Genomic DNA, 13,857 nt, shown 5'->3' with positions numbered 1-13,857 from the left:
CCAACTTGAATCGATTTTTGAAAGGGAAAGGAGGGCTGTTCCCCACTCCCCCCACCCCACCCTAAAGCAACCTCTCAAATATATAGGATTTCTCCTTACCTATTCAACCGTTCTGTTTCCACCTCAAACTCTCTAATTTTGCTTTCCGAGATGGCAGATCCATGTGAGTACAGCGTTTGGAAGATCTCCTGGATGTTGGAGCAGTCCTGGAGAGAGTGGGCCAGGTGTTCCGCCACACTGCTGGATACCTGTACAGGTGAGCACACACACTTCCCTCTAGACACTGTGGCTTCGGGGACCAGTCTCCAGGCATGTTTTGCATGCAAAAGAATTTAAAGCTGATATCTCCTGACAATCAGGCACCAGGAGATGGATACCCTGATCTTTCTCAGTTTATATAATACGATTCTGTGATAAAAAGCGAACTGCTATGAAAACAGTACATAAACAGAATCAAAATACAGCTGTATCCTCCACACAGCGTGCCGCTTCAGAGTTCCTAAACTTTGGGATACTGACAGGGTCCCAACTCCTTTCCCCTTCCTGAGCTCCCTGTCCTTCCAGGTCCTTGTCTCTGGTCACTGCAGCCCAACGGAACAGCCATTTCCTTTAGTTCCACAGGTTAGCTTAGGTACCGAATCTGGATGTACACAGTTGTTCTCAGTGCAAAATTCTAAATTCGGGCCTTAAAAACATCCTATTCGGGCTTTCTCCACCCTTGAGATCAGAGAGCTGGCTCTCTCAGGCTCACCACCCATCTTAAAAAATATTCCTTAGGGAACTCAAACTACTCCCTTTTCACCATCCATCAGCTCTTACAGCCCCAAGGGGTCTGTAGGCTCTCCAGATGAAAACCGTGATACTAAGCGGGAAGGTTCCAGTCTTTCCTGGCATTGGGCTACCCTTCAAAGGCAGAACTCCTCCTCCCTGGAGAGCACATTCCCTTTTAAGAGGCATGTGCAAAAGGTAAAATTTATTTTACAGCTTCCTGACCCACTTGGTCTCTGGGGTAGCAGGGTGAAATAAAGCAGGTACTTCATGACTTTCATCTACATCAACAGTAACGAGACCTAAATCATTTCTTTCTGAAAGGTTTCAAGCAGAGTAAAAGAAAAATTCCCTTAAAGCCGAACGAGTAATTCCCTGATGAAGAAACCATTCTACATTTTAATCTGATCCTCTGGAAGGAAATGGGGTATGATTTATTATTATAATAATTAACTGGTTCATGGGAGGTGAACTTGAGAAGTTCTGTCGTCTATGAGCTGTGGTCTGTGCAGCTCTACTGGGTACTTTCTTGCCTTGCTTCTTATGAACACTCACCCCTATGCTGCTGATTTCTGATCCCAGGACTGGCCGATCAGATGATGAAGACTCGGACCTGGTCTTCGATAGCTTCACCCTCTCCGCAATCTTGAAAAACAAAAAAATTATCAAAAAATGACATACCATTCTCTAGACACACTGTTGAGACTGTGTATCTACAAGGCTCCTGTTTGACCATGGCAACTAAACTGATCAACGAATTTCTTAAGAATAACTTGTCCAATTTTTCACCATCTGCTTAACCCAGGGTTTTCCAGCCTTAGCAGTAGTGACATTTTGGGTTGGATATTCTTTGTTGTAGAAGAATTCTGAGTGCTGTAGGACACTTAGCGGCATCGCTGGCTTCTATAGCCACAAGATGCCTCCGGTACTCTAATTGTGACCATCAGAAAGGTCTCCAGACACTGTCAAATATCCCTTGAAGGGACACAATCACTTCTGGTTGAGAAACACTGGTGTGACCCAGCTTATTCGACTTGATGGTTGATAACCAACCTTCTGGCAGAGACTGGTAGACTACCAGGGAAGAGTGCATGTTTCATCTCACCAGTCCCTCTGGGGAAGACTCAACATATGAGCAGATGTGGGGCTGCTTCTCTAACTGCCATGGCGTGCCCAGCAGCATCTATTGGTCTGCAGGCAGGGCTGCTGGTCCTGTGAGAAGGGAGATCATTGATTCATTACTCAGGGTCCCCTCCTGGGCTGAATCTCAGTCCTCAGGAGCAACTATCCATCCACCCCTGACTATTGTAGAACCTGACAAAACATCTCACTTTCCACAACAACTTGACAGCCATGACCTGCTCCTGCTAGCTGATTAATGAGAGTTGGCATCCAGGTCACAGCCGAGAGAAACTTAAAAACTACCCTTGGGTTATGTCACCCTGCGGCCCCAGCACATGAGGCCTGTGTGAGATGCTAGGGAAGAGCCCCTTGGGGGCCCTGTGCGCTAATCATATGCCTACACAGTGGCCATGCTTGAGAGAGGCTGGTGCTTACAGGAAAAAAGAGGTGGTGTTCCCGCCTGCCCCTAGAGCTCACCTTGGCAATGGGAATGTCATTGCTGCTGCTGCTCGTGCTCAACTCCCCGGTGCTGGGGTTAACTGGGCGGTTGGTGGAAGTGAGGCGGCCAGGGCTGGCGGGCCCTGTGGCCTGCACGCTCTGTAGTCGCGTTTGAAGCTCTCGAACCTGAAATAATAATGCCTTTAGATACAGACTATAGTTTTCCCCTGGCCAAAGAGCAAAATAGCCAGATGGGTGGGTGGCTGTTTTCATTCACATTAAGAGATCAGTTTCACTGAAAAGCTAACTTGGTTGAGTCCACATAAACGTCTGCCATATTCTTAACTAGACCTGCTACTGGCTGGCCATCATCTGTTCTTCACAAATATGATGTAAAAATGTGTCCATAGGCTCTGGAAGCTTCCAGCAGAGGTGGAAGGACCATCTTTAAGGTATCTTTATTCACTGAACCTCATGAGCCTGAATGTCTTGGGCACTGCAGATAGAGAACCCGGGGTGAAATCACCACAGTCATGGAACTGAAAGCTCAGAGGGGGAGAGAATAATTTCAGTGCAAGTACACATTAATGTTATAAACATCCACCTAAGGTGCCGTAGGAAGCAAAAAAGGGGAAGAATGTGCCTCCATCTGAAATCAGCAGGGAAGGAGAGGGTCATGCTGGAACAGTCGTATAGGTGACCCGGTCGCAACAGACGACAGTAGGGGCGGGCTCTGGTGGTGCTATGGGTGAGCTGAAGTAAATCTGGGAGGACAGCGTGCACAGGAGCACAGGCAGCAGGGTAACACCCTAGGCCTGAAGAACTGCGTGTAGGGGAGCCGCATACACAGGCACGGAGGGGAGGCTAAGGGGAAGACACAGATGCACCTGAGCTTTTCCCCAAGAGACGCCAAGAAGGGCTTATCCTGGGGATAGTGGAGTCTCTCAACAGTCTTTCTGTAGACAAGAGAAACACAAGGCCCCTTGAATTGTATTTAGAACACACATTTACCTGCACAGAATTTAAATGTTCAAACTCCCTTCTCTAGGACTATGGGCTCAGTGATTTCCAAAGTGAGAAGTGTTCCAAGTAAGTGAAGGTAATTGTTCGAAATTGGTCTTCCTGATGACCTGGATCACAGCTCTATCATCAGGTACCATGTCTACCTTGAAGGGTAAATGGACTACAGCACCCGCGGAGCCTTCCAAATGGGCACCAGCTCCTGCTGGGAAGAATCAGCACTGGAACATCTAAGGCAGTGCTTTGCAAACCTGTCAGTGCACCAGAATGTCAGCAGGCTTGTTAAAACACAGAGCACAGGGCCGCACCCCTAGGGATTCTGATTTAGTACGTGGAATCTGCATATCAACTAGGCTCCCAGGACCCACAAATGCCCCCAGTTGGGGGCTCACACCCTTATTCTTAAGGGATTCTCAGGGCCATACAGCATCTCAGCCACATCCCTGACACCAAACTCTTTTCTAAAAGCAACTGGAAAGCTTTCTGTATTAAATATCTTGGATGTCTCCATCCTGCTAAATTGGGAACCAAAAAGTAATTGAAATTTCAATAATTCATCAACATATTAGAAGCCAAAATTGGAAAATTCCCTCAGAGCAAATTGCATTCAATAGTGTAACAGCTACAAAGTGCCTAATGCTTTGCCGCAGCTTCCAGCAACTGTGGGTTGATGGAAATGTGGGTTCCTCAGAGTACGCCAGACACAGAGCTGACCTCAAAATAGTTTAAAGACTAGAAAAACACATGCTTGTTAAAGCCAAATAGTATTGCTGGGGGGAGATGACAGGGCTCATTCTGGACTGGTCCCCAACAAATCTAGAAGAGGCACAGCACAGATGCCTCCTTACGCTGCATGGCAAAGGGAGAGGGCCCACTTTCCCGGCAGGCTGGCTTCCTGGCACCTGGGAAAACTCCCTGGTGGAGACTATGGATTTCAATTACTTATTGCTGTGTAAGTCTGATGAGGTCTTGAATAATTAACAATGTTAACACCACTCCAAAATCTAAAGAGTATCTGAATCATTCACAAAGCAATCAATGGTCTGTTCCCAGAATGCCAATTGGCCCACCTCATCTTACTTTTAAAAAATATATATAAGGGGCAGGCACCTGAATGCCTCAGTTGGTTAAGCCTCTCACGCTTGATTTCAGCTCAGGTCATGATCCCATGGCTGTTGGGATCGAGCCCCACATTGGGCTCTACACTGAGCATGGAGCCTGCTTGGTCTCTCTCTTTCTCTCTCTGCCCCTTCCTCTCTCACCCTCTTGCTCTCTCTATATATATACATACATACACACAGACACAAATATATTTATAAATATATCAATTGTCCTGGGCAATTTAAAAGAACTTCATTAAAACTACCTAGTTTATTGGGGCGCCTGGGTGGCTCAGTCAGTTAAGCATCCAACTTCAGCTCAGGTCACAATCTCATGGTTCGTGAGTTTGAGCCCTGTGTTGGGCTCTCTGCTGTCACACTTTGGATTCTCTGGTCTCCTTCTCTCTTTGCCCCTCCCCTCTGTGTACATGTACATGTGCATGCCCTCTTTCTTTCAAAAATAAACAAACATTAAAAAACCTGCCCAGAGGGGCGCCTGGGTGGCTTAGTCGGTTAAGCGTCCGACTTTCGCTTAGGTCATGATCTCGTGGTTCGTGGGTTCGGGCCCCGCATCGGACTCTGTGCTGACTGCCAGCTCAGAGCCTGGAGCCTGTTTCAGTCTGTGACTCCCTCTCTCTCTGACCCTCCCCTGCTCACGCTGTCTCTCTCTATCTCTCCTAGAAATAAATAAAAACATTTTAAAAAATTAAAAAAAAAAAAAAACCTGCCCAGGTTATTACAAAAAAGTTTCTTCTTCTAATCACTAAAGTAAAGCATGCCCATTGCGGAAAATTTAGATGGCAATGAAAAATAAAAAGCGAAAACATTCTTTCTTACTGTGTTTTCATGGCTTGTTTGTGCACAGGCATGCATGCTTAAAATCATTTCTAAATCTAAATATCCATTTTTATTTAAAAAGTTTTAGACCTAGAGAATGTCCTTGAAAACTACAGAATGATAAACATGTTTATTTTTGGTCTACGCTTTATCATTTGATGATAATTGTTACGCAGTGAAAAAAAATCCAGCTGAAGGGAGTGAAGTGAGCTTGTTGTGACAGACAGCTGGGTGGATTAAACAGCCTTCTCTCTTTTATTTATTTGGGGGTAGGGCTTCATTAATTTAAATGAATAAATGCACAGAAATGAAGGCTACAACCAATTTGCTGATTCAGCGTAAGTGAGGCTTGAGAGAGGGGAGAGAGCTCTGTCCTCATTTCTATTCTCACCCACTATAGCACAGTGCGTCATGTATACACGTCCACCCCCAAAAGACAAGTCCAAGTTCTAAACGCACAGCACTGGGGCATTTGGGTGGCTTAGTCGGTTGAGAGTCTGACTCTTGGTTTGGCTCAAGTCATAACCTGAAGGTTTCTGAGTTTAAGCCCCATATCAGGCTCTGCACTGACAATGCAGAACCTCTTTGGCATTCTCTCTCCCTCTCTCTCTGACCTTCCTCCGCTCTTTCTCAAAATAAAAAGTAAACTTAAAAAAAAAAATTCTTTAAAAAATAAAAATAACCTTCCAGTACCTGTGAATGTAACCTCATTTTGGAATATGGTCTTTGTAGATGTAATTAAATTAAGAATCTCAGGATGAGATCATCCTAGATTTACAGTGGGCCCTAAATCTAATGACTGGTATCCTTATAAGTAAAAGGAGAGGGAAACTTAAGACACAGAGGTACATGGGGAACCTGGCTGACTCCATTGGTTGATCATACAACTCTTGGTCTTGGGGTTGTAAGTTCAAACCCCGTTGACGTGTAGAAATTACTTAGGTGCGGGGAAAAACAGACACAGCGACACAAAGAAGACCAAATAAAGACAGAGGCAGGGACTGGCCTCGAGTCAACTCCAAGACCTACCAGAAGCTGGAAAGGCAAAAAAGGATTCTGCTCCAGAGCCCTTAGAGGAAGCAAGGCCCTGCCTATACCACGACTGTGTGGACTCCAGAACTGTGAGAAAATAAACTTGTTTTTCTAAGCCACTGAGCATGGGGAGTAATTAGCTAATATACCCATCTTTCACTGAAAATAGTTTATTCAAGGAAATAGGTTTGTCTCTACAAAATATGTGGTTCAGAGCCAGGGGGTAGCCAGGAATTACGGCTACCCTAGATGAGAAATCGATACTTGCAGGAAAGCCATTCACCACCTTTCCCAACCTTTCTCCATGGGAGTTCTTCAGCAACAGAACACAGAAAATGGTTTGAATGGCCATTTCTCAGTTCTCCTCCAGTAAGCACGTAGTCAGTACTCATCTAGATGCCCGGAAAAGAAATCAACCTGATGCATATACTGGAAACACTGTAGAGCATGAAGCTTAAGATTCTTGTCTTTTAGGGGCTTGGAGTCTAGCCGAATATTACAATGTGGAGGTGCTCTGAAAGGGGCACCAACAAGGAGCTTCACAGTATAAAAGAAACATCGCCTCAGTCTTGCCAGACTAGGAAACACTGGGATTCAATTTTGAAGGTCAAGTAGTTGTTTGAGGCTCCTGGGTGTCTCAGTCAGTTAAACGTCTGACTCACTTTTGGCTCAGGTCATGATCCTGCAGTTTTGTGAGTTCAAGCCCTGCCTCAGGCTCTGCACAGGTAGCAGGGATTTTTCTCTCTCCCTCCCTCTCTGCCCCTTCCCCACTCAAGCATCTCTGTCTCTCTCAAAATAAATAAACTTTAAAAAGTCAAGTAGTTGTTCCACAAGCAAATAGAAAAAGGCCACAAGGGCAGGGTGGAGTAGGGTGGGGAGGACTCTGAAAGGTTCAAGTAAGGAACTGACATTAAAATGCCAGAATTCTTCATTTCTCATTTACACTTGAATGACTCCCACAGGGAATAAAGGGTCTTATAAAAAATCATTTGAATACAAAAGAGAATGAGGGGTGCTTGGTGGCTCAGTCGGAAAGCATTTGGCTCTTGATATGGGCTCAGGTCGTGATCTCAAGGTCATGAGACAGAAACCTGCATCTGGCTCCACAGTGAGCATGGAGCCAACTTGGGATTCTCTCTCTCTCTCCTCGCTCTCTCCTTCTTCCCCACTAACAAGCATGCACATTCTCTCTCCCTCATAATAAACTTTTTAAAAAGAAAAGAGAACAAGAGAGAGAAGTCAAGAGATGTACTGATGGTTCAAGAAAAAGTCAAACACAGAGAAATGGAAGCAAAATACGCCCTAGACTAGTGTTGCCCAACAACTTCCGGTAACAATGCTGATGCTCTACAGCTGCACTGGCCATGTGTGGCTTCTGAGAACTTGCAATGTGCCTACTAGACCTAAGGAACTGAATTTTTAACTGCATTCTATTTTAATCAATTTGAATTCAAACGTAAATAGACATAGCCAGTAGCTACAGTACTGGTCAGTGCAGTTCTAAAACTATTCAAGGAAGTAAAAAAAACAAATACAAAAAAACAAACAAAAAAACCACCCCAAACTGGTGGCTGTCATGATTTAGTGAATCAGGGTGCTACTCAGCACAATAGGGAAAACATAAGAAGGAGCAGATTTTTCAAAGAGAAATAAAGATGCTAGCTTTGGACATGCTGAATTTGAGAAAACCCTGGGGGTATGTAAGTGAGGATAGAAGTCAACAGTTAGAAACAGAACCCAAAGGAAGGACAGGAGAACTGGGCATACAGTGTTGGAATGTTGCATGTGGACCAGCTGCCCAGGGAAGAGGCAGGGCAGTGGGGGTCGGAGGAGAGCCCATACACAGCCAAGTGAATTGAAGGATCAATGGAGGCTTTTGCTCTGGGAGAGAAGGAAAAAAGGTGAGGATAGGCAGTAAAAAAGGGGAGTCTGCAGATAGGAGGAGGATGGGAAACAGAAGAGCTCCCATCCAATGGGATGTTTTTCTAAGAGAAAGAGTTAAAGTCCTCTGCCAGGAGCGAGGGAGGGGATAGCAGATACCAGAAATGAGGAAGGACGCTGACTGAGGACCTAAAACAGAAAAAAACAAAACACAAAACAAAACAAAACAAAAACAACTCACAAACTAATGCAGCAGCACTGAGAATGAACTGAGCTCTTTCATTCAAGATAGTAGACTGAGTCAACGCATTGTTCTCTTCAAACTCTGGAGACCTCATGGAAATAATAGCAAAGAATAAAAAAACAGATTAAAACCGTAACAGTGAAAAGCACATGCTTAGGGCATTAGCAGAAAGATTTGGGCACATTCTGTAAATGCAAAGTGGAAAGAAGAGTAATGATGGAAAGAACAGAATAGAAATGCTAAACTCTATCAAATACACAAGGGAAGGCGGCCTATCTACCCCGGAGAAGGTTGGCAGGGTTTAGACGCAGCCTTGGCAGGTACTACGAAGGACAAGAATGAAAAGTAGGCTGAAAATAGGAGGAATGAGACTGTCTGTATACAGAACAAATGACAATTTTCAGCATGTGACAGCCTCAACTAAAGTAAACAGGCACTCCTCCTACTAAGAATGCAGAGAAACGATGCATAAAAGAGCAACAATGAGGAATAAATTCACTGCCAAGTTAAAAGAAAGGCAGTGAAATCTCCAGGTGCCAGAAATGAAGTGGGAAATAAAGCTACAGAGGTTAGGAGGGAAGACGTGCCACAGCAGCCCTGGGAATTCAGAGCAGGGGGTAGTGTGTGAGGCCAGGAGGGGCAGAGAGGCACCCCTGCAAGTCATGCTGTCTGTGCAGATCCTCCTCCATAAGCCTGGAACTTCCCTGCCCTGCCTTTCTGGGACCAGTGTACTAGCACCAAAGAAGCTGCTGGAAAAGCCAGAGAAGCCCCAGAACTGCCCAGGGGTCAACCATAAGAAGCCAAAATCCCAGACCCAGGATGCATTTAGGTGTTGAGTCCAAATCTACAGTATCTGTGTATGGTAGTGCCCCAATCTTTTAAATTAAGAGTGAACACTGGTCTGGACTTTGCCAGCAGGCACTGCCTCAGAGACCTTATTTGTAAATCACCCAGTATCACTGGGGGAACAGGAGGCACAAGGCTCCCGTGACCAGAAGCTGCTGGATATGGAGGGATGACTGCGGAGAAGGGACAATGACCCGAGAGAGGCAGCAATCTAAAGCAGAGATGAAGCCACCTAATAAGAAATGAAAACAAACCAAACGGCAAACTATGTCACAATCAGTCTGTTGAGGGCCCTTTGAGAGAGAAAAGGAATAATTTCTATTAAAAAATAGAAATTAGGAAACAAGTATGCCTGGGTGGCTCAGTCACTTGAGCACCTGACTTCAGCTCAGGTTACAGTTCCTGAGTTCAAGCCCTGCACTGGGCTCTCTGCTGTCAGCATGGAGCCCACTTCAGATCCTCTGCCCCCCTCTCTCTGCCCGTCCCATGCTCGTACACACGTGCTCACTCTCTCTCTCAAAAAAACAAAAAAAGTCTATAGAAATTAGCTAACAAAGCCAGGAAAATATCAAACAAGAATAGGTAGATGAGAAAAACAAGCCAACAGAAAATGTAGCCAATATATAAAATCAATGTTCTGGTTAAACACTAGACTGGGTAAAACTAAAAACAGAATTAGTGACCTGGAACAGAGAAATTAATTCAGAACCCAGCACAGGGAGCTGAAGAGATACAAAATATGCATGTGTCACTGAGACCACAAATAGCCACCGAGACTCCAACATACATTTAAAGCAGTTTCAGAGGAAGAGAACACAGGACATCACAGGGAAGCAACATTTGAAAAGACAATAGAGGTGTTTTCCAGACACAGAGGCAGACCTGAGTCCAGATACTGAAGAATCACATTAGGTTCTAACCAGGTGTGGCCGTTTGCAGATATGTCTGCAAATTCTTTGATATTCCCTTCATCAAGGGGTGGAGTCCAATTCCCTCCCCTTGCCTGTGCCCGGCCTGAGGGACTGCTTCTAATGAACAGAATGTAGTGGAAGCCAGACCACACAGCTTCTGCGGCTCAGTTAAAAAAGAATAATCAATTTTGGCCACTTCATCTTGGGATGCTGGCCCTACAAGTCAGCCACTCCACTGCGAGGAAGCCCAGCCACCTGGAGAGATACTTGTGGGTGTTCTGACCAACAGGCTCTACTTAAGGTCCCAGACAGCAGCCAGCTTCGCCCCACAGACATAGGAGTAGGGAAGCCTCCAAGATGACTCTGGCCCTGGCCACCATGTGACTGCAACCACACGTGAGCCCAAGTGAGAACTGTCAACCGGAGCCCCCTGAGCCCCCAGAAACGTATAGATACTAATCACTGTTTTGGGGTGGTTTGTTATGCAGTTAGAGCTACATGGAAAGTGAGGATGAAGTCATAACTGCGTATGTAGCAGCACTGTAGTGAGAATGTGGCGGGGAGGGGGGGATAAAGAGATAATCTTTAGGTTGTCTGGTGGGCCGCCTAGTCATTAGGTAAAAGAAAAAAAAAACTTAAAAACGGTCACCCTAAAATTTAAAACATAGCTAGATTATTGTGGCAGGCCAAATAATGGCCTCCAAACATGTCCACATCATAGTCTTAGAAAGCTGTGAGTATGTGCCTTTGCATGGCCAAAGGGAATTTGCAGGAATGACTACAAATCTTGAGATCAGGGAGAATCTGGAGATGGGAAGATTATCCCTGATTATGTGGTGGGCCCAGCAACTGGAAGCATCCTTGAAAGGGAAGCAGGAGGAAGAGACACGAAGCAAGGAGTGTCCACTCCTTCTAGAAGCTGGAAAAGGCAGGAAAATAGCTTATCCTCTAGAGTCCCAAGAAGGAATGCAGCCCTGACAAAATTCTGATCTTAGTGGGTGAGATGCACTTCAGACTTCTGACCTTCAGAACTGTAAAATACTAAATACGTGTTATTTGAAGCCACTAGGTTTGTGCCAAGTGGAAGCTACATAATCATCAAGAGCATGGGCTAAGGCAAAAACATGCTCAAAGATGAAGTTTTTACCCTCCTTAGACCTTTACTGAAATTTCTTTTAATATTTTTTTAATGTTTAATTTATTTTTGACAGAGAGAGCGCGTGTGTGCGCCCAAGTAAGCGGGAGAGGGGCAGAGAGAGAGAGAGACGGAGACACAGAATCTGAAGCAGGCTCCAGGCTCTGAGTATCAGCACAGAGCCTGATGCGGTGACCCACAAACTGTGAGATCACGACCTGAGCTGAGGTCGGACCCTTACCCGACTGAAGCACCCAGGGGCTCCTGAAAGAACTTCTTTAAGGATACATGCTTTCAGTAACAAGGAAACTGAACCCCCAAAACGAACCCTATGAAAGAGACCCCAGTGAGCACAAAAGCTGGCAGGGATGAAGAGGCAGAAGGAATCCTCTTGTGCTGCCCGTGAGCAGAAGGACCTCAAGCCGTTCTGCGAAGGCATGCTGAGGGGCTTGGTCAAAATAAGAATATGGAGACGCAGGATTCCACACCCTCACTACTGGACATGTACGGCAGAGAAATTCCCAGGCCTGAAGGGGATATGTGCAAGGGTACTTGAACTGCAACTCTGTCTGTGGTAGTGAAGTCTGGCTGCCAGGCACAGTCCATGCAGCAGGTGACTCTACAGAATCCGAGGCAGCCATCAGCACACAAGGCTGGATGGATGTGCATCAATATGTACAGACAGACCCAGAGCGCAGAGGAGAAAGAAGTCTACAGCACAACAATACTTATGTAAATTAAAAGCAACACACAAAACACTGTGTATAAAAACATATGCAAAATGGGGAAAGGAAATGGGATATAAAAGTAATAAATTAATTAAGCCTGGGACCTTTCACAGATCAGTGAGTGTTTCTTAACAGACAAATGTAATTTGCTTATCTCTCTGCCCTCACAGGCCAAATCGAAGCAACAAATGAAAGAAGGTAAATACCAAGATGAGAGATCAGGAGCCTCAGAGATTATGGTAGCCAGACAGTGAGATGCTGGCGATGAAGAATCTGATGCCAGGGCTGGCCAAGGCAAACATCTGGTGGGGCGGGCACAGGTGGGTGGGGGGTTCAAAGTGAGGGGAGGTCCACTGAAAACGGGAGGCTAGGCCAAGTGTAAGATGGGTCAGCTGCTGGGAACTATGATCTCCCAGGGCAGCTGTAGGAACAGAGACAAGGCTGCCGCGTCCACTGATGAAGTCCTCTGTGAATGTGGTCCACAGACAAGTGACATGCAGGAATGAAAGGTGGCCTGGGAGTCCTGAGCAGGATTAGAAGCGCCGCTGCCAGCCAGAGAAGGAGGAGTCTGTTCCGCTTACGATGTGCAGTAGTGCTGGCTGGGCGGTTGTCATTTCAGGCAATTACGGTGTAATTCATCATTTCACTGTGGAATGGAGCTGGTTGAGAGGAGGGGGTTTCTACCCTGCAGAGGGGATAGAACTGCTGGGCCACAGAAGCTCTACTTTACAAGCTTCAGGCAGGTGGCCCCATGTGCTTCTCAGAGAGCTGCCTCCTCCAAGTCCAATGTGTGGGTATTTTGCAGAGAGTCACTCTCTCCCTTTTCTTTCTTTTTATTTCTCTATTTTTTTCTTACTTAGTTTTGAGAGAAAGACAGTAAAAGTGGGGTAGGGGCATAGAGAGAGGGATTCACACAGAACCCGAAGCAGGTTCCAGGCCCTAAGCTGTCAGCACAGAGCCCAATGTGGGGCTTGAACCCACAAACCATGAGACCAAGATCTGTGCTGAAGTCGGACGCTCAACTGACTGAGCCACCCAGGCGCCCTGAGAATCAGTCTCTTACTGGAGATTTTAGAAGTCTTTTCTTGGAGGTTTCCAACAAATGAGGAATCAGAATTCATTTACAGAGAAGATATACATTTGTTCCTATGAATCTCACTTCCACAGTGTTTCAGGAAAGTTGTGTTTTATGGGTCACAGCAATTTTGTGTAGGCTGAAACACAAGAGGAAGGGGACCACAAGACAGAAGAAGGAAAACAAACTAAACAGCATTTCCGTTCTCTGAAGATTTTATAGGTACACTGTTTTCTCTTGTGTTCCATAGCCTGCCAAAGAACCTGGACCAGATTATCAAAATGGCTCCATCAGGGAAAAGGGCAGAGTTTTGGCTGCCATCCTAATTTCTTACCAGCTTTCCAACAGAGGGAGTCAGCTACTTCCTTTATAGCCAAGAGTTTGCCTTTGAACAGCCTGACCTGGGATTTAGGAGCCGGGGCTGGAGAAGAGAGGCTGGCGGTGGTAAGCAAACACTGGTGTCCACAACGAAAAAAGTTACCTCACAATTTCCATGGCACAAATGTGCATGAAGTCCTTTTAGAGTAACTGGAAGTGTTTTTATTTATTTATTTATTTAATAAAATGTTTTATTTATTTCTGAGAGAGAGAGAGAGAGACAGGATGAACAGGGGAGGGTCAGAGAGAGAGGGAGACACAGAATCCGAAACAGGCTCCAGGCTCTGAGCTAGCTGTCAGCACAGAGCCCGACGCTGGGCTCGAACCCACGAACCGTGAGAT

The 13,857-nt window shown here is 45.7% G+C and overlaps 1 protein-coding gene across 3 annotated transcripts in view; it reads right to left on the bottom strand.

Moving 5' to 3' along the window:
- Window positions 1-13,857, bottom strand: part of MCC (MCC regulator of WNT signaling pathway) — a 276,051-nt gene that overhangs the window by 50,797 nt on the left and 211,397 nt on the right. For all 3 annotated transcript variants that reach the window (XM_039239740.1, XM_039239741.1, XM_039239742.1), the window contains exons 7-9: window positions 2,368-2,514; window positions 1,324-1,413; window positions 100-248 (exon numbers count right to left, since the gene is read on the bottom strand). In XM_039239740.1, coding sequence (XP_039095671.1) covers window positions 100-248; window positions 1,324-1,413; window positions 2,368-2,514 — 386 coding nt within the window. The remainder of the gene's footprint in view (window positions 1-99; window positions 249-1,323; window positions 1,414-2,367; window positions 2,515-13,857) is intronic.

The sequence above is a fragment of the Hyaena hyaena genome, unplaced genomic scaffold (genome assembly GCF_003009895.1).
Source record: "Hyaena hyaena isolate Hyena2069 unplaced genomic scaffold, ASM300989v1 scaffold_160, whole genome shotgun sequence".
In the NCBI taxonomy this organism is placed as follows: domain Eukaryota; kingdom Metazoa; phylum Chordata; class Mammalia; order Carnivora; family Hyaenidae; genus Hyaena; species Hyaena hyaena.
Note: the sequence above shows the minus strand (reverse complement) of the source record. Positions and strands in the feature narration are given on the sequence as shown.